Genomic DNA, 25,044 nt, shown 5'->3' with positions numbered 1-25,044 from the left:
ACCACCTCTGCATCAGCTCCTGCCTCCAGGTTTCTGCCCGGTTTGAGTTCTTGGCCTGACCTCCCTCAGAGGCTGTGACCTGGAACTACATTAACCTGAAATACACCCTCTCCTTCCTAAATTGCTTTTGGTCATGGTGTATTATCTCAGCAACAGAAACCCTAACTAAGGTGCAAACCAACAAGTTTGATTTTTAATAAAGAAACAGAAAGTCTTAAATAAGCTGAACTATAAACAATTAGGATAAAGTAAAAATTTGTGATAACTCAAATCCCCGTTAAAGATAAATTTACAGAATGTCACCAGGTGTGGTGGCACAAGCCTTAAGTCTCAGCACTCAGGAGGCAGAGGCAGGTGGATCTTGGTGGGTTCCAGGATAGCCTGGTCTACAAAGTGAGTCCAGGACAGCCAGGGCTCTTGTTACACAGAGAAACCCTGTCTCGAAAAACAAACAAACAAAAAACTTTACAGAATGGATTTTATGGATAAAGCATTTAAAATGTTTTGAGGACAGGCTTTTTCTTTCTTTTCTTTCTTTTTTTTTTAATAGTGGGGAGAGAACTTTCTAGAAGTCTTTTGACATTTTCCAGAAAATTGGCCTCAAATTATCTAAAGCCACAGGCACATTTTCAGTTGCTTGGAAGTTACTTTTTAAATAATCAAAACAGTCAAGCATGGTGCGGCACAGCTTTCTTCCCTGCACCTGCGAGGCAGAGGAAGCTGGGTCTCTGATTTCAGTTTCAAGGCCACACAAAGAAAGCCTGACTTGAAGAAATACATAAAATAATAATAATAATATAGTAAAGATTAGAGATGATCCATACAGAACCACATAAAACTGCTGCACTTGAGGCTAGGTACGTAGGTCAAGGCAAAGCGCTTGGCCAGCACGAGAGGCTTTGGCACCCATCCCTCTACTTCACCAAAAGAACAAAAAATGGCCAGATTGCCCAAAGTGGCTAAATGCTAGCCACTTTGATTTCATATGATTTAAACCAAAAATATCTGCACAGAATAACTTAAACAGGTATTTAGGAGTTGCTAATATTAAAAAAAAAAAATACTTGAAAATTCAATAATTGATAGTTTTAAAGCAGTTAAAGCATTGTTTACCTTAAAAAGTTTAAGATACTACATGTGCTCATATGTTAAATAGTCACCCACAACGTGTTATATTTAAAACTCTCAACTTCTAAGTACCAAGTATCTATAGCCATCCTTAACACATGTGGCATCTTTTCTAATTTACTAATCATTGTTAAGTATAGCTCATTTCATCTATTATTTAGACAAAGCATTATGAACTCTGGAAAGAATTCCTGTTATTTAAAGCTTATATATGCCTATAAGAGGTTGGGTTAAGTGGCTCCAAATCTGTATTATATACCTTTTAAAGATCTCAAACTTGTACAAACAGCATATTAATATACCAAACATGTCTACCCATTTAATATTGTCCACCCCATTCTGCCAAGTTTTTTCATATTTCACTATCTACTCAGCACTTAAAAGAAACATAATGATTATGTTCTTTATTTAATTTTTTATTATATTCTTTTAATGAAATTAATTTTTTTATGAATGCTGCATGTCGCTGAAAACTAGAATTCTACCTTTAGATCAAAACCTATCTCCTAGATAAAATATACTTAGGTAAATCACAGCCTTTGCTATGTGTGTGTTATGCACTGTAAGACCCTCTCTGAAATACTGTTGTGGCACCCCAAGATACAAAGGCCTGGTTTTAAAGCCAAGGTGTCCAAACAAATGATCTGCGATGACTTCATCCTACTGTAAGAATCTGAGTTCAGATACAGGTGATTCTATCACTGTCTTTCCACACACCTAGCCCACACTCAAAAAAAAAAAAAAAATGCAAAATTACCTCGAGATGAGCCTAGCCTAGAAAGTGATGAGCGACGAAAAGAAGGGTAACCAAAATAGCTAATGTCCTCAGAAAACATGGCATCAGCATCAATAATGACACTTGGGTGGGCAGAGTGAATGTCAGCATCAAGAAGAGACATAAGATCTTCTACAAATAAAAACAAACAAATATAAATGAAGCAGCTACAAATAATGCATCCACAGACCACTAAAAGATCTCTAAAATTTCAAATACATTAAAATTGGGAACTGATATCACCTGAGTGAAAACAAAAAACAAACAAACAAACAAACAAAAAACTCACAAGAAATAAAATTAACATTACAAACAAAGGTCTTAAAGACCATCACAAGCATAATTACTACAGGTGCTACTTACAAAAGCCCACTTTCAAGATTTGATACTACTGACATCATAGAAACAAAATATAAATGTAGTTCAGTAAGTACCAATGTTCACTGAGTTATCAAAAAACAACATCGTACATGTCAGCCAGGGATAAATCTATGCAATATAATCATGTCTTAATTAGGATCAAGCAGAAATCCACTGAGCAAAATTATTTCCCCTAAAAAGGGGCTTTATACTCAAACTGTATAAGCAAGAAATATCCATCACCTTCCAAAACTCAGACATAATCATCAAGTATACTTTAAAATTCCAGTCTTCAATCAAAGGAGCACCCCAAAGCAGGAAGATGCATAAGAGCAGAGTACCAACCTCCCGGCAAGTAAGATTCACTGGCTGTATCGTCACCGTCATCTCCATCTTCATCATCCCGGCTGAGCAAATTATTTACAGCAAGGTTTACATCCAGATTTGTTCGCTGAAGTTCTCGAATAATGACACTTCTCGATTTGCCTTGTAAAACAACTTGGGCCTAAAATAAACAAAGAATAAAGCCTACTATTTACTAAAGCCTATTATTTACTGCTTCTAAACTGAACAAGAAAATAAGCCCCCATTCTCAACCTTTAGGAGTCATGACTATGAGCCAGTGCTTTGGTTCAACCTCACCTCCCCCTGGCCTTTGTAGTAGATTCTGAATGAGCACACCTGTGAAATCAGCTCCTCCGGAATGACAGATGCTGGAATAACAGGCTGGGGCTGACTGCCCAGAAGTCCAGACCCCCGGTCCCTTCCTGTCCGAATGACTCGAGTCTGCCGCCGGGAATCTCGCGCTCCAGCAGAGGACCTACCCGAGGCTCCTCCTCCGCTTCCACCCACTCCAGAACTCCAGCGGCTTCTAAATATTGGGCAATTTGTAAAATTAAATTTTTAAACCATTCACTCTTTGAAAGGTAATTTTAAGTCTCATTCTTGTACATTAGCTATCCAGTTAAAATTCTGAACAAAATTTAAAACAATTGTCTGAATTTTCTAATGTTTAAATATAAATTCACTTATAAACAATAAATACACTATCCTTTCCATCTTTGTTAAAGATCCGCATACAGAGGCATGCATGGTAGCGTTTCCTTGTAATCCCCACACTCAGGAGACAGAAAAGTCTAGCCTGGGCTATACAGTAAAACCCTACCGAAAAACAAACGGGAAGGGGCAGGCCTGGGAAGATGGATAAGTGTATAAACAGGAAGCCCAGACTCTGCCGGGCAGCCAGCCTCGCTAAGCAGCTGAGTCCCAGCCCAGCGCCATGCTGCAAAAACGGCAGAGGAGACCGACTGAGGAAGTACACACCTATACCCACATGCCACTGAGGGGAAGAAAACACAGCACAGGGACACCTGGGAGAGGGCCACTTTAAGCTTACTGCATGAACCTAATTATTAGTCTTATCTAAAAAGGTCCCAGTTTGGGTAATAAACTAAGTGCCCAACGAACACAAAAGGAATGACTTGCCGTTTCTACCAAGTGACGCATACTGTTTCTCCCCAAGCCAGCAAGGCTGGGAACCTGATGGGACACCCCTTCTAAGCTCTTAAAATTCCACTGCTCTAGCTGTCTTCTAAGACACCTTGTTATAACCAGCTTAAATAGTTAAGAGGTTTAAACTGCGACAATTTGAGCAACACAGTAACAGGTCATCAATAAACACAAGAGAAAGTGCTCACTGGCACACGTGCATACACACACACATACACAACAGTAATATAAACCACTAAGTAGAAAGAAATAAAACAGAATTTTAAAGGAAAGAAAAGAAAATGACCAGAGGGAGCTCTTTATAGTTAAATTCCAATTAGGAAATATAAAAGAAACAATGGAATTGTAAGCAGATGGCCAACACTGCACTAACAACGCACACACAATCATCAATGAGCAACAAGCATGAGGAGAAACCAGGTTATTTGCATACCTGAAAAGGTCTTTTCACAAAGTACGCACGCACGCATGACCAGAGGAAAGAGTGTTTGGGTGGGGACACCATTCTCACAAAGTAAAACTGCAAGTAATCTCCCTACTCTCCAGTCAGCAAGACCTACCAGCATCACCGGCCACCCGAATCATACAGTCCAGGCCTGGGCATTCCTGGCAAAATCCCATTGCCTCTATTTAATCACAAGACAAGAACAGACAAATCGAACTGTGCACTGTAACAAGGTCTTCCATTCATGTGGACTGACCAAGCAACAACAAAAGGCTAAGAACGGCTCTGGTCAGGAGACTAACGAAGTGCGGTGCCTACATCCAACTGGCAATTGCTAGACTGCCTGAGAAAGGAGCCTAGTGCCACAACTGGGAAAATGGGAATGACCAATCCTTAATCCGTTCCTTCAAAAATATGCTTATGTAAAAGCTAACATGGGGAAGCTAAGTGACAGGGTTTCACTCTACAGTCAGGCTGACTGACCTCAAACTCAGAACCCTACTGCCCTGGCCTCTCAAGCACTGGACTCCCAAGTTTTTTTAAAGCAAATTATTTCAGAATGAGAGAATAAACTTAAAAAATAATTTAAAAGCATAAGATTGGGAACAAACACCACTATGAAAGTGAAAAACTAAGCAAGGACAAGTAAGCTTTTCTGTGAAGGGTCAAATGGCTCCCAGCCACACTGGACTGGGCAGAGTCAAGCCATCATGGGCAGTCAACTGTTGTAAGGCAAGGGGCCGCAAGTGGGAAGCACAATTCAGCCATGGTGCTGGATTTGGCCCCAGAACCCCAACTCAACTGAGAAATGTTTATCTTTCGGCAAAGTATTATTTGGCCTGCACTACAGTTACTCTCTTAAATAAATGTACTCTTCCAGGTTTAGCAAATGAAATCATTTTGGTCTTAAGTTCTTTTTACAATTCTTTAGCACACACTGTGTACACAGGCTATGAATGTGGAGGGCAGAAAGAAAGCACCTGCTTGCCATATAGAAGGTAGGCATTTGAGCCTTATCTTTGCAAAAAACAAAAGGATGTTTTATTAAAGATCCAGATTGTATTTCCTGTCCCCGAGCTAAAGGACACACAAAACAATCTGAAGATTGTACCTAACCATGACAAATGACCTTCCTCCAATCTTGAAGTAATTTAGTTCAGCATAAAAAAATAAACTAAGCACTCTGAAATCTCAATTCTTGTGGTGGTTTGAATAGGTGTGTCCCCCACAGACTCGTGTGTTTGAATACTCGGCTCACAGGAAGTAGCACTATTCGGAGGTGTGGCCTTGTTAGAGGATGAGTGTCACTGTGGAGGCATGGCTTTGAGTCTTTTTTTTTTAAACTATAAAGCCATTTATTAACCACAGTAAAGATCTAATATTTCCAAATTTTATATAATACAAATATATTGAAATTGAAAAATAAAAACAATGTACAATGCTAACCCCAATTGAAAGAAATACGGTACGTGTCTATTTTTTTAATTTATTTTTTCATTAATTATACTTTATTCATTCATTTTGTACCCCAGCTGTAGACCCCTCCCTCACCCCCTCCCAATCCTGCCCTCCCTCTTCTTCTCCCATGTCCCTCCCCCAGTCCACTGATAGAGGAGGGCCTCCTCCCCTTCCATCTGACCTTAGCCTATCAGGTCTCATCAGAACTGGCTGCTGACTGAGTCTTAAATGTTCAAGCTAAGCCCAGTGTGCAAATCCTCCAATCTCCTTCTGCTGCCTTCAGACCAAGAAGTACAATTCTCCTCCCCCAGCACTGTGTCTGCCTACAGGATGCCTTGCTTCCTGCCATGATAATACTGGGCTAAACCTCTAAAACTGTAAGGCAGCCCCCAACGAAATGTTCGCCTTCATAAGAGTTGTCGTGGTCATGGAATCTCTTCACAGTGATGGAAACCTGAACCCAGACAATTCTTAAATCTAATTTCTATTTTGCCTACTAGTTCACACTGCATATATTTTTCTCTCTTAATTATTTTTGAAGTAATTCCAACTGCATTTAGTTATGTTTAAAGCCTCTGAATACCATACAATTTGACTGAACTGGCATCTTCTAATCATTAACCAGATATTTTCAAATATTTTGGCCATTCAAAAACCAAAGTACAGCCGGGTGTGGTGGTGCACATCCTTAATCCCAGAACTTGGGAGACAAACACAACCAGATCTCTGTGTTCTCAAGGCAAACCTCATCTACATAGTGAGTTCCAGAACAGCCAGAGCTATATAGAGACCCCATCTCAAAGTTCATAAAAGCAGTGCCTAGAATTTAAAAATGGTTTATTTAATTTAACAGTATATAACAAATTTCACATAAAATAGTACAGGCAGTTCTTATTGTTTGTATAGAAAAACAAAACAAAAAATAAAAATCAAAAAATCTACCAGACTTGGATACCAAAAAGAAGTAATGTTAGATTTTTATAATTCACAATAAATGGCAAAATACAAACTGTTTTAAATTTTCAAATGACACAATATCACTAAGTGACACTGTAGACCATCCCAAGTGTTTAAAAGGTCAGGGATCTGATTCTGTGATCAGTTTGTGATATTTTTTTTAAAGACTTTATTTATTTTGTACCTATCTTATTATAGGTGGTTGTGAGCTACCATGTGGTTGCTGGGAATGGAACTCAGGACCTTTGGAATGGCAGACAGTACCCTTAACCTCTGAGCCATCTCCCCAACCCATGTTATTTTTATTGTGGTGGCAAAGATGAGTTCTCTGCCCTATCACTAGACAGTGCTGATGTGGTCAGTCACAGCACACAGCACTCAAAGACAAGAGCGCGGACTAGTGGGCGCCTTCCACTTGACACGACTCACCCCAGAGTGTTGCCTGCCAGCCGGCCCAGGGTCTCAGAGCCTGAGAGAAACCACGGGGAGTCACTTGTCCTACCAGGCCTAGAAGTCCTCCCTGTCCCCGAATTGCTGTTCAGTTTTGACCTAGGAAATATCAAGAGGTAAACATCACACAGCAGTCCCGAACCATAGGAGAAGCTCACCTCCAGCCACCCACTCTGCAGCGCATCTGCCTGGCAAGTCTCTGCCTACCCTAGCCAGCAGCTGCCTAACATTCTGGCACTCCTTCCCAGTAGAAACTGCTAAAGTTCCAAATATAAACAAATGGTAAATAGTAAATTTTCTTTATATTTTAAAATTAAACATATTTTTTCTTAGAAACAAGTAGAATTCATATCTTATGAAGCATCCTTTAATACACTATAATTTTTTAAAAAACCAAACTTAAAGGGAAAAAACATGGCTGCTTTCAAATTGAGTTCCTCCATTTTCTCACTTTCAGAGACAAACGTGGCATGTAAAGTCACTTCAGTCAGACAGGCAAACAAATACACACCCGTACTATCAGCTACTTAAGAAGCCAGAGCGCGAGAGTTCAAGACCATCCCTGAAAGCAGAGCAAGACCTGTGCTCTCTCCTACCCCAGCAAACCATTTCAAATTAAATTTCACTTGCGATGGACCCAATATGTACTATCGTTCTTCTTATAACTTACCTGTTCCTAAATGCTATACCAATTAACTCCTCTACAATCTTTAATGTTAGCATTTTTGTCTATAAACTCTTCCTTGCTTAAAAATTAAAATCAAGAATTAGAAATATAATTCAGAGGCATAATGCTTTTAGGTATGTAGGTTCATTTCAGCGAACAAAAATAATCAATTTAACTAAATAAAACTTAAAAAAACTAACCATTTCACTGTATTTAACCATGTTTCTACCACGCCTTTTCTTATCCATTTAAGAATAACCAAAATCAAAACATTGGTTTTCCATAATACCTTCTAAGGGTTAAATGCATACTTTATTAATTGCAAACTACAGGAAAGGATGCAGGTCAGTGGTAAAGCATTTGTCTGCTATCTACTGTATTCTGCGTTTGATCCTCAACATCATAAACACAAACACACACTGGCACAAGCACGCACACACTCACACCAAGCCAAAACCAATGTCTTACCCATCATTATTATCAGGTTTACCCAATTCCAGTCTGTCAGGCTGTACTGAAAAGCCAATCCTACAAATTCTGCCATCCTAAAGACAAAACAAACAAACAAAACCATTTAAAATTCTGAAAAAAAGAAAAGACATTAAGGTTCTCATTTATTGAGTAAGCAGATTCTGCCTGCTACTGTCAACCTGGAGGGAAAGAAGTAGTCCCCTCTAGGAGATGTACATACCTGGGTTTGGGAGCAGATAACACGGTACCAAAAACTATAAAGAAATCACTAAAAACAATACAGCCTGGCAGAATCCAACTTAAGATTATATAATAACTGCATTCAGGAGTCTTTCCCCTCCTGTTATTAACTAGCTTCAAGTTCAAGTAAATCATTTACGCAGATTCTCTGGGTGGTGAATTTACACAGAAGGAGAACTGGGCTTTAAGTAACTCTTCCAGGTGCCTCTGCTCCGTGTGACTAAAAAGAAAAGCTGATGCCGAAGTGGACCGCACTGTGTAGTTTTCATTTTTTACCTTATGGAGAATAATTTACCTCAAGAAGAAAGGCAGCGTGATTCGGTCCCACAACACACTGTTTAATAGTAGCCTGCTCCAGTACATTCAAAGGCGGGTGGCTAGGGAACAAGAAAAAAAGCATGTAAGTAAAATTGTTCTTTTAAATATAAACAAAAGAACTAATTCCTACACTGAATTTTAAAGCAATAAAAGTAATTATGATATGTACCCTAATCACTGCAGTTGCATGGCATGCCAAACTGTTTCTAAAAATCAGCATTGGGCTGGGGAGATGGCTCAAGAGTATTTTAGAGCATTGGCTGCTATTCCAGAGGTCCTGAGTTCAATTCCCAGCAACCACATGGTGGCTCACAACCATCTATAATGAGATCTGCTGCCCTCTTCTGGCGTGCAGGTGTATACACAGGCAGAATACTGCATACACAATAAAAAAAAATTTTTTTTTAATCAGCCTTAATGAAAACTATAATTCATATGAACCCAACCTTTGACAGAAAGAGTAAAAGATGTGGTAGCACACACCTTTAATCCCAAAACAAATAGGTGGATCTGTGTACTGTTCAAGGACTTATCTACACATTGAATTCCAGGACAGCTAGGACTACATCTCAAAAAAAAAAGATTCTTAATCTACTCTAATTCTCAATCTAAATAAAGAAAACACTACAGCTCCCTGGTAGGGCAATTGCTTAGAACATCCAAGACAAAGAACAGTGGTTAAACTTAAAACAGCTTAAAATTCTTACCTGTTCAAATTGTACTTGTTCAGCTTCTCTGAAACTTCCCGTAACCTTGAAACACAAGAGCCAAATGTTAATAACCCAGTGCTGGTCCTGTATAAACAAGACGGCTCTAATGGCCTGCATGCTGGGCTGACCCAACAGTAACACAAAGAGCAATTCCTACCAATCCCAAGCAGGCACTGCAATTCCTTTTCCCCTTTAAGCCATCAGCAGCTCCAGTAAGAACCACCTCAGTTAGCCCTGTTTCCAGACAGGAAGATGAGGCTTCTAGAGTTTATACAACAAGCAACAGCTGTTGTATAAATGCCCAAAGGAAAATTCCATTTTAAAAAACTACAGTTTAAAGTAGGCTTGGTGGTGCACATCTTTAATCCCAGAACTCAGAAGACAGCTGATCTACATACATAGTGAGGTTGAGGCTAGCCAGAGCTACATGATGAGACCTGAAGGACTTGCTGTCTATGCCAAAAGAAGTCTTTGAAACGAAGTACATGAACATCATGAAATGGAAAGAACTGGGAAGCATGGGCTTCTTTAGAATTTCACACAATTGCAGTTGGAAAAAAAAAAAAAAACTTCCCAAAGCCTAATAATTACTTAAGGTATAGTCTCCAGTTCTTAAAGCCTGTGACAAAGAGCTGAATGGAGCCTCAATGTTTATGGACACAGAAAGGCCAACCTTCCATTTCTAAAAGAGTGTTGCTGTACATGCTTAGAAAAAATTGGGGGCCTGGGAAGGTGGCTCAGTGGGTAAAGTGCTTGCTGCACACTCATCAGGACCTGAGTTTGGATCCCCAGAACCCAGATAAAGGCCAGGCTTGGCAGTGCACACCTTCCGTTCCAGTGCTGGGGAGGGGAGAAGGGTGCACAGACAGATGGAGGACACAGAGAGTGACTAGCCAACCAAACGCAGAGAAACCAGGAACCCCACATTCAACAGGAGACTGAGTTTCAAAGGACTATGATGAGACTGGGGGTAGGGGCACATTCCTTTAATCCCAGTGCATGGGAGGCAGAGGCAGAAGCATCTGTGCGTGAGTTGGAGACCAGCCTGGTCTGCAAAGTTAGCTCCAGGACAGCCAGGGAAAGCTAGAGATCCAGTCTCCAAACACATAACAACAGAGGAAGACAACCAATGTCAACTACCTCTGGCCTACACACAGATGCAAAATTACAAAACAAACGAACAAACGTGCTCAGGGCTAGATGAGAAACATCAACTTGTACTGTCTTGTCCTGTCTATTTTTGTTTTTCTGTTTCCTGAATTAATAAAAAATGTCATCAGCCTGAAGAAGTAACTTTATAATGTACAATATAACCAAAGAGATGTTTAAGAATTCATCTCTTCAACTGTTACCTAAAACAACTGTCTGAGCTTTTAAAAACTTTTTCAGAAATAATTTTTGTACAAATAAATTGAGAATTTTAGAAAGCACAATGGTAAACAATAATAGGAGATATGTGAAAATTTTCATCGCTAATAATTGACAAAGTATGAATGGGATCAACTTTTAACCATTCATACAAGCAGTTTAGGGCTTAGGGTTTAAAAGCTTCTAGAAAAGGCTGAAGAGATGGCTCAGGGGTTAAGGGCACTGGCTGCTCTTCCAGAGACCTGCATGGTGGCTCGCAGGCACTCAGAACTACTTCTGGGGTCCGGGTCCCACGCCTTCTTCTGACCTCCATGGCCATGCATGTGCTCTGCAGACATATAAATGCAGGCAAAATACTCAAGCATACACAATAAATACATCTTTTCACTACTGACACCCCTGCCAACCATGCATCAACTGAGAGCAACCAAAGCACTATGCTGGTGACAACTTTCAACTGGTGCTTTCATTTTGCCAAAAGCACAAACACAAAACTAAATACTGATAATCTCATTCTCATTACCATGCACCACCATCTCCAAAAATCTCATTTTACTAGCCCAGTGGTGCATTTACTCTCTTTCATTATAACAACATGTTCCCTTGGTTCTGGGATGTCCGGCTTTTCCACTAAATTCCCGTTTGCTCAATTATAGAGCACATTTCAGTTTTAAAACGAGATTAAGTTCAAGACTGCATAATGGAACTCATAAGCTATGAGAGAAGCTGACTAGTGACTGAAGGCAAGGTCAATGAAGACTGCTGAGGAGGGAAGCAACAGCTTTGGAGAGTAGGCACAGAGGCACAAAGCACTTTGCCCTCTCTAGCCCACACTCACTAAAACACACAAAACTTTTCCCCAGACTAGAGCCAGTATGACCCAGGGGTAAGGCTTAACTCCCCCCGCAGTACATCGATGACACACAGGAGACTCATTTGCTCACTAGCATAGAAAACTAACTCTTCATTCCCATGTCTTTTTTTATTAGCTCAAAATAAACAAATTGGGGGAGGGGACCATCAAAACTTCTATCAAAACTGGACAATAAAATTAATAAAACATTTTTTATTAATTCAGGAAACAGAAAAACAAATAGACAGGACAAGACAGTACAAGTTGATGTTTCTCATCTAGCCCTGAGCACGTTTGCTGTTTGCTGTTTGTTCTGTAATTTTGCATCTGTGTGTAGGCCAGAGGTAGTTGACATTGGTTGTCTTCCTCTGTTGTTATGTGTTTGAAGACGGATCTCTAGCTTTCCCTGGCTGTCCTGGAGCTAACTTTGCAGACCAGGCTGGCCTCCAACTCACGCACTGAAACCAAAAATTAAACGCTTCTGTGGCTTCAAACAATATTTCAAGTAGATGCTTATGGGACATACTAAGCTTGAGGAAGTAAAAATGCTAGAAAATAATTTAATAACTCATAAACTCAAGAGCAAGTTACAGACAGATTACCAAAGGGAGAGAGAAAATGGTTCCTGGCATCAGTTAAATTTAAGGTTAAAACTTGATCTCAAACCTCACAGTTCAGGAGGGCTAGGGAAGGCAGGGCATGGCGAAGTGCACCTTTAAGGCCAGCACTCTGGAGACAGTAGATCTTTGGCAGGCAGCCAGAGGCTGGGAGACTGTCTCAAACAAAAGAACAAAAATGGCTGTGAGACTGCTCACAGGCTTAGGGAGTTTGCTACAAGTAAGTAAGCCTGGTGCCATGAGTTCAATCCCTGGAAGTCGCAGAAAATGAGGAAAACCAATTCCAAAATTGTCCCCAACTTTCACATACATGCTGTGGCTTGCATAACAACATATATATATATATATATATATATATATATATATATATAATCTGTACAAAAAAAAACAGGACAGCTCTCCAAAGCTCAGTGTGGTTGCACATGCTTGCAATTCCAGTACCCAGGAGGCAGAAACAAGGGGGGGGGCATTGTCAAAACAAATTTGAGGCCAGGTTACTCTGCGCAGTTAGCTGCAAGGCAGCCAGAGGTGCAAAAGCCACGTCTCACAATAAAGCTAATACTTAATGTTTCTTTAGCCCAGAGTAAAAGATGGTGAGGCTATGTCAACGTTCAGGGAAGCCAGCCCCAGCTACAGTGAGTGCCAGCACAGCCTGAGTACATACCAAGACCCTGACTCAAAAAATGGAAACTAGAAAAATGGTAACTAATGTCCCAGGCACACCTGAAATGCATACCACTTTGTGAAAGTAATCCCCACTAAAGAATAAAAAGTCTGAGGTCCTCCCAGCTCATCTCCACAGGAAACTTATTAGTTATCTCTGCTACTTTTCAGCCTCAAAATTCTTACAAATACATTTTTAAAAAGCAAATAATAGTGTGTCAACATACACAATATTTATAAAAAAGTAGCATTTACTGGGGCCCATGAAATGGCTCAGGAGGTGAAGGTATTTGCTGCCAAGCCTGATGACCTGAGTCGGATCCTCAAACCCACATGACGGAAGCAGAGAGCCAGTTCTGGCCTCCACAAAGATGCCATGACATGTGTGCACAAACACAATAAATTATTTTTAAAATAAATGAAATAGCAACTAATATTCAAACTCCCACCTATCTAAAAATTTCATATATGAACAGATTTTTATATAGTCACCAGAATGTTTCACCAATTATCAACTTAATTCATATATTAAATCCCAGAAATACATAAAATGGATTGTTCTTTCAAATCCCAGGACAGTTGTAAGTAGCCCTCTACAAAGTATTTTTAGCTGATCCAGAACATACTGACAAGGAGGACTTCCAGCACAGAGTGGGCTACACAAGGAGCATCTGCTTCTCTCTGTACAGATGACAGAGTCAGCACAGGCCGGCGAGCACTTCCATGGCTGTGACGGAGGGCACGAAGCAACTCCCGCATGCTTGTCTACTGTAAAGGATCTTAGTGCAGAAGCTTCAACACTTCTACTCAAAAGCTAGATTCTTCTCATAGCAATAACACAAGAATAACATTTTTCTTTGAAGAAGAAAAAAAAAAAAAAAAGCCCAGAGCTCATCAAGTTTCACTTACAAATAAATGTTTCAAAATACCCTCAAAACTGTCTCAAAACAGCAGACAGGTAAGCCTGCCAGGTGGCTAACACAATCGGGCAGGTTGGCAATACGCCTATGACAACCCTTCCTGTTCTGTTGCTCCGATTCCAAAGATGTAGCCCATATTCCAACTCAATAACCTATTTTGTTCTTTTACATGTATAAGTAATTTTCAGATCAGAGACTAGAATTTTTAAGTAGCAAACTGACAGACTTTCTTAACAGTCCCTGCTGGAAGCTAACATCACTATGACTCTTGAGAACCCATGGAGCCTGTCACTTTCCCCAGTGTAGATAATTTACCTTTCACATACCCTACTTGGGCACAGCACATAGTGAGGTTCTTCAGCTCTTAACTACCTACTGCCACAGAGCAGACCTCTGAACATCTAGACACAAGCCCATCTGCAACTACATCCCAGAGCTCTTTCTTACTGAGCTCTTAACACAACAGGAAGTGGAAGCACATGGAGATCTCTAAGCTCCGGCTCTGCAGGAACAGAAGGCAATCTTCACATCCCGCCCACTCCGAGGTGCCACTTCCCATTTATACGGAGAAATAAGGTAGGAGCACTTGATCATGTCTCACATCTAACCAGCAATCACTGTGATGGTGAAGGGTGTGTGGTCTGCCTTCAGCATATTCCCCTGGGTGCCATTCCTACTTACTTCATGCCCAGTTCAAACAACACTGACTAGTAACCTTTCCTGGTGGTCCTAACTTTCTTCTCTCTTTTTTATCACATCTCACTGTGAACATTCTAGCTGTGTCTGAAGTGTCTTCACAAACACACTGCAACACATCTGCCGAGTCTTTCCCTATCCTTCAGTTCCATTCATATATCAGTGAAGATTAAGCTACTTTATAATCCATTTCAGAAATAAAAGATTCTTAGTGTTAAAAATCAGTAAAATTAACCTCCAGGTTTCCACCTCAAAGAACAACCAACAACTATGTGAATATACAAATTTATTTTCAGATTAACTCACTATCTGCCCGTGTCAATTTTTTTTTTTTTTTTTTTTTTGGTCAGGGAGTTGCTATTACTGTTGTTTGAGACAGATTCCCATGTAACCCAGGCTGCCCTCAAACCGACTATGTCACCAATGATGACCTTTTACATTGAAAGTTTTCCTCTGTAATGGTACGACTACAGGTGGGTGCCACCCATGCTTTACACACTGTTGGGTACTGAATTGAGCCATCCATTGTGAAATAAAGCCTTTAGATAACCACATTTTTATTTCAAAATAAAGGGTTTAATAAAACAAAGTTAAGACAAGCCAGTAAAAGTTACCTACAGACCTAAGCCATGGACTCTTGGAAAGAATATCTTAAACTCAGCTTTTGGCACCCACATCAGAGAAGGCAGCATTGCCAAGACAAATACAGACTAAAAACTCAGGGAGAAGATATATTCTTTTTACCCATTTTTTGTTTGTTTGTTTGTTTGTTTGTTTGTTTTGTGGGTCTGTATGCCCTCATGAGGGCCTCTACAAGTCTCTCCCATCTCAGTCCTCCTAAAAAAGCATGTAGATTATCAACAGCTTCCCTGCCCTGCCTCTCATTATGTACTTTCCTGACCAAATGCTGGCCAAGATCACTTCACAATCTTAAAAATAATTTACTGAGAACTCTAAAGAAATACTCATGGCAGCCCCACCTAGTTCATATTAAAATTTAAAACCCCAAAATTAATACTTCTATAAACTTGTTACAGATTGACAAAAACTTTATTCCTATTTAAAAAAAAAAATAACTATTCTCCCAAAAATACTTGACTGGGGAACTGCTTGCTTTGTTACTAGGTTTAAATTAGTGGGATTCTCAGATCTGCTTTTACACTGAATGCTTGTAACACAGCATATTGGTTGCTACAGTATGTGAAGGTATAGCTCAGAAGTAAAACACCAACTATATAGTATTCACCAACTATGTTTCACCCTCATCACTAAGACAGCGGATTAATGAATCAAGTTATAAAAGCTTGGATCTACAAAGAGAAGGTATTAGGAAGGATGTTTAATTTTATGAGAAGCTAAATGACAAAGCTAGCCTTGAACTCCAAGCTTGATCTCCTGTGTAGCTACAGTGAGATGTTCGCAGCCTAAGTCTGGCTACTTAGCTACTTTCTAAGAGACTCCTGAATACTTGGGATCCCAGACCCAATACTTGGGATCCCTTACCCTGCTGGCAGGAGCATTTTAATATCCTTTTCAGGTAACTAAGTGAGGGCTTCTGAACAGTTCAGGACATTGTTGAAACTGGCAGTGATCCATGAACTCACACATGATTCATCTGGAGTGGCATATGCTAGTCACATGGAAAATACTTTTGCAGTGTCAAAATTATTGATGCCCACGTCAACACTGACAAACTCACTATGACAAGCTTCGCAGAGTTCCTGAGAAGGGGCAAATTCTGGTTTGAGAACCCAATGCAACTAGAAACAAACAAGTTGCTTTTCTTAAAAAATTTTTTTCTAAAATAACAGTCATTTCATTAAAAAAAAGGGGGGGGGGGGGAATCTGTTAGAACCCAAGCCTGGATAACCAATCTGTCAGTTACCCCTATAAAGTCACTGGAACAAACTATAAAACGTTCACCAAAAAAAATAAAAATAAAATAAAAAACTTCTTCCTCCACAGAACTAACTCTACTCTGTCACACTAAGTGTTTAGGTGATGTACAGTGGGGCGTAAAGATTCAATGGTTAGTCATTTTTGCTGCCTCATCAAGGACACTCTAAATTGAAATGCTTTTCCCCCTCCAAATGCAAGAAAGTGAATGGATACTGACACAGCTTCCATGATGCTTTGATTTTTTTTTTCACTGAAGAACCATTCTTTTACACACAACTGCTTTTGAGTCATACCTGAAATGTTAAGATGATTAAAATGACAAGTGCTCAAACTACAGTGAGATTTCCAGGCTCTCTAGGGCGCACTGCTGCGGCTCTACTTTAAAGCACGCAGTATGAGAGCAGTGTTTGCCACACAAACATGAAGGGCTGTGCTCGGATCCCCCGGCACCAACATAAAAGCAGGGTGTGATAGCATCGGATCCTGACCTCTGGCCTCCATACAGTCACACACACCACACACACAACCACACACACAACCACACACACAACCACACACACACCACACACACAACCACACACCTGTGCAAACATACCCATACACCACACACACGTGCCTGCTGTACACTCTTCAATCAATCAATAAATGAAAATATTAAAGTAAAATACACAATGACAAAATAATTATCCACCCTTCTCATGAACATTTACAAAAACCAACCAACATGGCTATGCACTTTAAGAGTGCTTTTCACAGGCCTGGCATGGTGTCACATCCCTTCCTCCCAGCACCAGGGAGACAGAGACAGGCAGATCTTAGAGTTGAGGCTGCTGCCAAGTTCCAAGCAGCCAGTCTCAAAGAGAAAAGAGAGTAGGGCTGTCCAGAGCTAGTCACCACAGCAGTGACCAGAGGTGCCCTTTGCTGCTTCTGGTTTGGAGCCAGCTGATATGGAAGGACCACCCCTGCCCTGTGATAATGAGCAAGTAATTTGATCACACTTCCAATCCCTCTCTGCTCATCACAGGTCTGTTTGCATTTTCTCTCTTTTACATTTGGTTTGACATCATTCTAGCCCTTCTAACTCCTAGCCTATGCAAAGAGAACCATGCCCAGTAACAAATATCTGACATTATTCTTCCATGACCACAAGTCACACAAATGATGGCTTTTAGTGAGAAACTTCCAGTTTGCCTTTTGAATCACTACTCACAAACAGGTCTTATGCCCTTAGGAGGATGACAAATGCCAACCTAGGAAAGCCTTTCACTTTACAGAGTAAATACATAAGACACTCATCCTCTAAATAAGTACTGTAAATACACTATGTGATGCAAGCTTGTAAAATGTCTTTTTTTTTTAAATCTACATCCTCTAAAATCGTTTCCACTTGAAACTTCAAAGATTTCTATAAAATGAAAACAACAAAATTTGGGTTATAAAAAAAGCTTCTGTAAACTACAGTAGGGAAATATTTTTTTTACAACAAATAATTTCTTCCCTGAATCTAATTTCTACAGTTAGATATTCCTACTTAATGATACAGATAATAAAAGAGGGGGAGACACAAATCCCAAGGTCCTGTGCCATCTGAAAGACAGGCACCCCTGGGAGAATGAATGCCAAACACAGAAAAATGAGTCATTTTCCTTTAAACCAAAATCAATCATGTTATTTTCAGCTCCACTCAAAACAGGAAAAGGAAAAAGAAGACTCATGCCAGACTGACAACAGGAAACTTGGTAGAAAGAGTCAACGATTTGGCCTTTTTATATGTTAATTTTTGCTAACTTTGTAAACCCTGCCTTACCTCACTTCTTTATTCTCCCCTCCCCTGAGGTCGTACTGTGTAGCTCTGCTGTCCTGGAACTCACTGTGTACATAAACCAGTGCAGCCTCAACTTCACAAAAATCCACCTGTCTCTGCCTCCTGAGCACTGGCTGCCACTGAACCTGTGTGCCATTGCTCTCAGCTTCATTTTTAAACAGTAAACTATACTACACAGGAACCAAACCATGTCAACAGGACAAGACAACTTCAGAGCTCTAAATGGTGGTGCATGCCTTTTAACCCCACACTTGGGAGGCAGGCAGATCTCTGTAAGTTCAAGGCCAGCCTGCTCTACAAGGCCAGGACAGCTAGAGCTCTGTTACACAGAGAAACCTGTCTCAAAAAACAACAACAACTAAAACCTAAGCCTCAGCAGTCACATAGAGAAGCCAAGCACAGCAGCACATGACTGTTAATTCATGTTGAAGAACAGACACAGGTGGACGCTGAGAGTTTTCTAGCCAATCAGTTCAGCCAGCACACTTCAGGCTCAGTGAGAGAGCCTGTCTTAGAGAAGTGGGAAGCTTTAAGGAGAGATGCCTCCAACATGTACCGGTAGCACATCACACCCACACACAAAACCAACATGAGATCAAGCTCTTTAAAGCATACCAAAGGAGTGTTGTCCTGTAAAATAACACTCTGATGGGTACATCCTAGTTCAGCTGGTGCTGCAACAGCCTAAGTAAATTTCTAAATACTTTCATAATTAGCCCCACAAAAAAGTTAATCAAATAAGATTGGAAAACACTCAGTGTCGCCTTATAGTACAGGAAATTCTAGTCTCATCCATTTAGGGGTCAGTCTTTCCACCCCCAAACTCTCTGGCTAACTTTGGACTGTGCTTAGGGAAATGTGCTAGCCACCATGGCAGAAGCAGGAGAGGGCAAGCGAGCTCATTAGGACCCAGAATCAGGTAAACAAACACCTACTGTGTTTAAGTGAACTGCCCTGACAGACAGAAAAGTGCCTTACACTGTGAATGATGGGCAGGCTGGGTACTGCAGTTTCTGTTGGCAATAAACAGATTCTGTTCTAACATCTAAGCTGAGCCAAATTAAGAATGATTATAATAAAAGCACACATACCAAGTTGTCTTGCTTTCTTGAGGCTCGAGAGACGGCTCAGCAGTTAAGAGCACTTACTTGGACAGCCATTGTTTACCCACGTACACTAGGAATTTCATCCCACATGATCATAATGCCAACCCAAAACTTCAGCAGCCAAAGTTATTCTAACATTAGCTCGGTCTAGGACTGGCTACTCTGAAATATCATGAACACACCAAGAATTCTCTGAGACAGTCATAAGCATAAAAATCCATTTAGAGATTAACTAACCATAATGCTTCAACTTCGGAGAGTGGGTTAAGACAGGCCCTTCAGAAACTCAAATCCACAAACCTGTTAAAGCCTCTGTAAGATCCGCAACCCAGGAACCTGTCTAGCGGCTCAATCTTTAGTTCCCCAAACTGAAACTAAAAGGGAAACACTCTAGTAAGATCTTAAGAAGCTAGGGAACATTGATTTTAAAGCTAAGTAATCTGAGTTAAGAAGACCAAGACATACCCACCCCTCTATCCCAGAACCATGGAACATAGAGGCCAGACTTCCTCTCAGAGGGCAGTGACAACTGCCTGCAGTATTCTCTTTAAATAAAAATACCCACTTTTCTTATCACTTAATCAACTGTACAGACATCCCATCCTGCCCCTTCCCAAACCCTACCCAAAGACAGAGTTCTTTGTATAGCCCTGGCTGTCGTGGAACTCCCTATGTAGACCAGGCTGTGTGCCAATACACACAGCCTGAACAGATCTTTTAAAAGCAATCAACATGAACAACCCCATCTGACCTAAAGTTAAAATTATTTAAAAATGTGAAGTATCTACATAGCAAGTGTTTTTGTTTTTTGTTTTTTTAAAGAACAGTATCTCAGACACCAAGGATGTCTTTGAACTCCTGATGTTCCTACCTCCTCCCAAGTGCTAGAATTAGGGGTATGTGCAGCTCTAGACAGATCTTTAACCTGAAATAATATGGCAGCAGACAGATCTTTATCAATCAAAACCAACCTGTCTTTAAGAGGACAGCAAGGAATTCCGGTAAGTTTTCTCTCTCTAACATAAGCAGTTCCTGGACTATTCAAGCAAGCTTTACTCAGAACACCAGAAACCTTGTTTCTTACAAAAGCAAATTTATATAGTCAGAACAGGTCTGAAATTTATACCAAATGTTCCTCAAAAACTCTATCTACTGGGATTCTTAACAATGAACCGCTAGTGCAGAAAGCCTTCCTTCAGTATAATTCTGGTGCATAGAGCACATAAACAAGTATTTCTTAACACAACCAACGACAGTTAAGATGCTCCAAAAACAGTTTAGGACACATGGAGAAGAAAATTCTAAGATTTAATATCATTTATGAAAATTTCCTTATAAGTCATCTAAACAGTACCAGGTGTGAGACTAAAGCTCCAAGAACATTGGAGACAATCGACCCACCCATCTTCCTGTAATCAAGTCATTATCATCTTTGGAATAAGAATCTCTCTTCAGAAGGCTAAGAAGTCTGAGAAAAAAAATACAGGAGCTGACTGACAATGGCAATCTTATCGATGCCAATCTCATCAACAGGAGGGAGCAGAGGACAAAGACACAGGGTCAGCACTGGCTTCACTCTACTTTTCTGAAGTGGATGTGAAATCACAAAAGTAGAGACTGCACTATGGAATAAGCTAAGGACTCTTAACAGCCAGAAAAACACAGAAAGAAACAGACAGAAAGAGAGGAAGGATTGTGAAAGAGGGTACTTGGAGGAAACGGGAGCCTTACAGCAGTACTTTTCAGCCTGAAAACTAGGGACTCCCAAAATTCCATCTTGAGTATGAAGTATGCATTTTAAAAAGCCACTCAGCCTGCACAGACTGAGATGCTCGGTCCGGAAGGAAAATACAGGGTTACTGGGCAGCCAAGAGGCTCCAAACCTATTCTGATGCATCATCACAGCCATACCTGTGAGCAGGCACTACCAACAACGCCAGCTGAAAGGCGCAACTAAAAACAAACAAACAAACAGAAAAAACAAAGAGGGGCTGGGGCCGGGGCACTATGTTAGTTTTAGTTTATGTTTACCCCACTACCTCCAACAGACCATTAAAATGGCAACAAATGAACTGCAATATATTACATATAGGAAAAAGCAAATTCAGGGAAATTTAAAACATTTGAAAACGGGAAATTAGGTGTGAACTCTTCTGCCTTTAAACACAAGGATAATAATTCAGTCACTTGTCTAACTTTAGGATAGTGACTATGCCCTTATCCCTCACAAAAGTAGTAGAAAAACAAAGACCGTATTTACATTTAAAATGTATACATGCTGCCAGATGCACTAGAAAGGCCAGCAAGAGAGCCCACGTTGAAGACCAGCCTGAGCTACATAGATTCTATCTTAAAAAAAAAAAAAAACAACTTTAAATAACATTTAACTATATAAAATATTACTGGATTAAAACACTTGATGGTTTTCCAGAGGACCCAAGTTCACTTCTCAGCACTCACTTTGGCTAATTCAAGATTACTTCAGATGCAGGGGATCCAATATCCTCTTCTGGCCTTCCTAGGCACCAGGATACATGTAGCACACAATCAGACATACATAAACAATCTCAATTTGGGCTGTAGAGTTAGAGGTGGTTCCAGTGTTAAAAGCACTTCTGCTCTTCCAGAGAACAGGGATTCGATTCCCAGCACCCACATGGAGACTCACAACCATTCAGAGGACCCAATGCCCCCTTCGGATCTAAAAATAAATATTTTAAAATCTAAATTATGTAACTCAGTAAGTAGACATAGAAAATCCATAATTCCTGAAGCCATGAGAAGTCCTAGCTACTTTCAGAGAAAGAAGGGCATCCAGGAAGCCACTGTACAAATACAACTAGTCCTTCAACTGAGAAGGGAAAATGGGCAAACAGCTCATGTCTGTAGGACAGACAGAGGTGAGTTAGCAAGAGGATTAGGGAGGAAACAAAGGTCAATGCAGACAAGCTCCAGCACATCTCTAAAAAAAAAAGATCCCATCAGTCTGCTGAGCTTGCAAGTCTTTTTCTGTGTCCCACCTGAAGCAAATCTAAAAGACTGCACCTTACTTCTCCAAAACAAACTCTTCTCCTAGCTTCAAGTTACTAGCTTGGCAAGAGTCTGTAAAGCAGACAAATACTAACCACAACATCTAGAAGTTGAAAGCCTAGTCTTTAAACTAAACCCAGTTTTGATCTGGAACATGCAGAGGACAGGCTTAGGCCCTCCTCACATACCAAACCTAATGGCTACCAGGTATCTACATGAACACGCTTGCACATAATTTTAAATTATTGTTTTATGTGCATCGTGTTTTGCCTGCATATGACTGTGCACTACTTGTGCTCCTGGTGACACAGAGGGCAAAGGGCCCTGGACGCCCTGGAACTGGAGTTACAGAGAGGGTCGTGCTGGGAATTAGGCTGGATTCCTCTGGAGCCACTCATGCCTTCACTGCTGAGCTGCATCTCCAGCCCCAGGGAACCCATCTTGAAAGTCACTGTTAGAGTCTGGTTTATTGAAAAGGATTACCATCATGTATCTTCTCCCCTACCTGAGGCTTGATGGAGGAGAGGGGGCCTAGTATACCGACAATTTTTATGATCAGAGGAGTAAACCAGGACCACTGCTCCTTTCTGATATGAGTGCTTTGCTTGGTTATGAAGCTTTCTCCATCCTAAAATGCTCAGGTGTGAGAATGTGGACTGGGGACTATTAGGATCATTATAGTACTACTGACCTGCTTTGTGCTCCGAAACTGAAAGTACAGTTAATCTATGAACTTCAGTTATCTCTAGTGTTATCACATACTTCAAATGTCTTTAAGTTATTTTTCTTGAGACAAGGTCTCATCATAGCTCTGTACTGCCTAGAACTTGTAGACCACCAGGCTGGCCTACAACTCACAAGAGAGCCTCCTGTTTCAGACTCCCCAGTAGTGGGATTAAGTGCCGGCCATGGCCCTCTCAGTACTTATTTTTTAATGGAGTAGAATGTTAAGTATTTGGATTCATCTTTGTTCTCTTCATCCAAAATAGTACTGCTCAGAAATAACAGTCCTTCTGCCCAGCACCCCTCCACCCTTTAGCCAGTTCCTATTTAGCATTTCCTTTTCACAGCAATGGTAAAGCAGAAATAGCAAAGACAGCTAATCTGTCCCAATTCTCCATGGGTTCAATGTTTAAGTAAACCTTGACATAACAGAACAAGTTTATTCTAAATTAGTGGCACACCCTACAGAATTAATGCCAGCACTCAGGAAGCAGAAGCAGGAGAGCCACAAGTTCCAAGCAAGCCTCAACTACACAGCAAGACTGAAGAAGAGGGAGATGGAGTAGTGGAGGGAGAGGGAGAAAAGAAGAGGAGGGAGAGGGAGAGAGAGGGAGGGAGAAAGAAAGGGGGAGGGAGAGAGGGAAGAGGAGGAGGAAGAGGGACAAGGAGAGGAAGTCTCACTACCTGTGGTACAAGACTCCTTTAAGCACAGAGCTCTGCTCATCCTTAACTGAAAGGATTGCTATAAAAAAAGCTGTTTTCCAATTTCAGGTTTTGCCAATATATCATTTCACATAAAACAGAAATTTCTGTAAACTATAAATTCAACTGACCAATGGGTTTAATGATCTCTAGCACAAAAAGAGAAATCTAAAACTACCTCAAACCATAATTAAGAAAAAGGTTTTCTACGACACACATAATACTCACTGTAATTTCTTAGTCATTGTCTATTTTGCCTTCCAGTAAGTCTAAGAGCTGATCTTACTTAATTGAGCACTTGCTATCATCGTCCATTCCAAATTCTGGCCTACACTCTGACTAGTACATGTGGGGAGGCCCTGAGAGCCAGCCTGCCGGAGTTCTCATCTGACAATGGGGACAGCAAGACTTGAGACAGGGCTTCTTTTGACTTCAAATAGAGGAAACACAAAACAACAAAGGGCACTGTGCTGTGTGTGCAAAATAAAAAATACAGGGACTTTCTTTTCATAGCCACATACTGCAAGTTCCCTGCATGTTCTACTAAGTTAAAAACTTTAAAAACATGAAAAAAAATAAAAATAACATGACTAATACCATCTTTTAAATCACAAATATCAGAATATTCCTTTTGGTAGAGCTATATAATGTCCATTTCTAGTAAACTCTCATCTTTTTATAATTCTCAGGATTGATCACACAAGACAGGCAAGTACTCTAACCCCTGAGCTTTCTGATTCTAATAAACTCTAATGAAAGCAGATACCTTCTTCTTTCACATACAGGGAAGCTACATTTATTACATAGTAATAACCTACTGGCTAGTTTTGTGTCAACTTGACACAAGCTAGAGTCATCAGAGAGAAGGGAACCTGACTGAGAAAATGCTTCTGTAAGACTGGGTTGCAGACAAGGCTACAGGGCCATTTTCTTAGTGATTCATGTGGGAGGGTCCAGCCCATTGAAAGCAGGCTGAGCAAGCCAGTAGGCAGCACCTCCATGGCCTCTGCATCAGTCCTGCCCCCGGGTTCCTGCCCTGCTTAAGTTTCTGCTCCCTGCTTTTGATGATGAGGTCATCAAAATATATACAGACAACTGAATGAAATAAACCCTTTCCTCCCCAAGTTGCTTTTGGTCATGGTGTTACATCACAG

General features: G+C 40.5%; 1 protein-coding gene across 2 annotated transcripts in view; it reads right to left on the bottom strand.

Moving 5' to 3' along the window:
* The window catches only part of Ubr5 (ubiquitin protein ligase E3 component n-recognin 5), a 110,808-nt gene that overhangs the window by 66,637 nt on the left and 19,127 nt on the right, over positions 1–25,044 (bottom strand). For both annotated transcript variants that reach the window (XM_021650951.2, XM_021650954.2), the window contains exons 2-8: positions 9,486–9,530; positions 8,756–8,837; positions 8,218–8,294; positions 7,062–7,181; positions 2,945–3,134; positions 2,609–2,768; positions 1,886–2,035 (exon numbers count right to left, since the gene is read on the bottom strand). In XM_021650951.2, coding sequence (XP_021506626.1) covers positions 1,886–2,035; positions 2,609–2,768; positions 2,945–3,134; positions 7,062–7,181; positions 8,218–8,294; positions 8,756–8,837; positions 9,486–9,530 — 824 coding nt within the window. The remainder of the gene's footprint in view (positions 1–1,885; positions 2,036–2,608; positions 2,769–2,944; positions 3,135–7,061; positions 7,182–8,217; positions 8,295–8,755; positions 8,838–9,485; positions 9,531–25,044) is intronic.

Source organism: Meriones unguiculatus, chromosome 8 (genome assembly GCF_030254825.1).
Source record: "Meriones unguiculatus strain TT.TT164.6M chromosome 8, Bangor_MerUng_6.1, whole genome shotgun sequence".
Classification (NCBI taxonomy): domain Eukaryota; kingdom Metazoa; phylum Chordata; class Mammalia; order Rodentia; family Muridae; genus Meriones; species Meriones unguiculatus.
The sequence above is the reverse complement of the archived record's forward strand: the minus strand, read 5'-3'. Positions and strand labels throughout refer to the sequence as shown.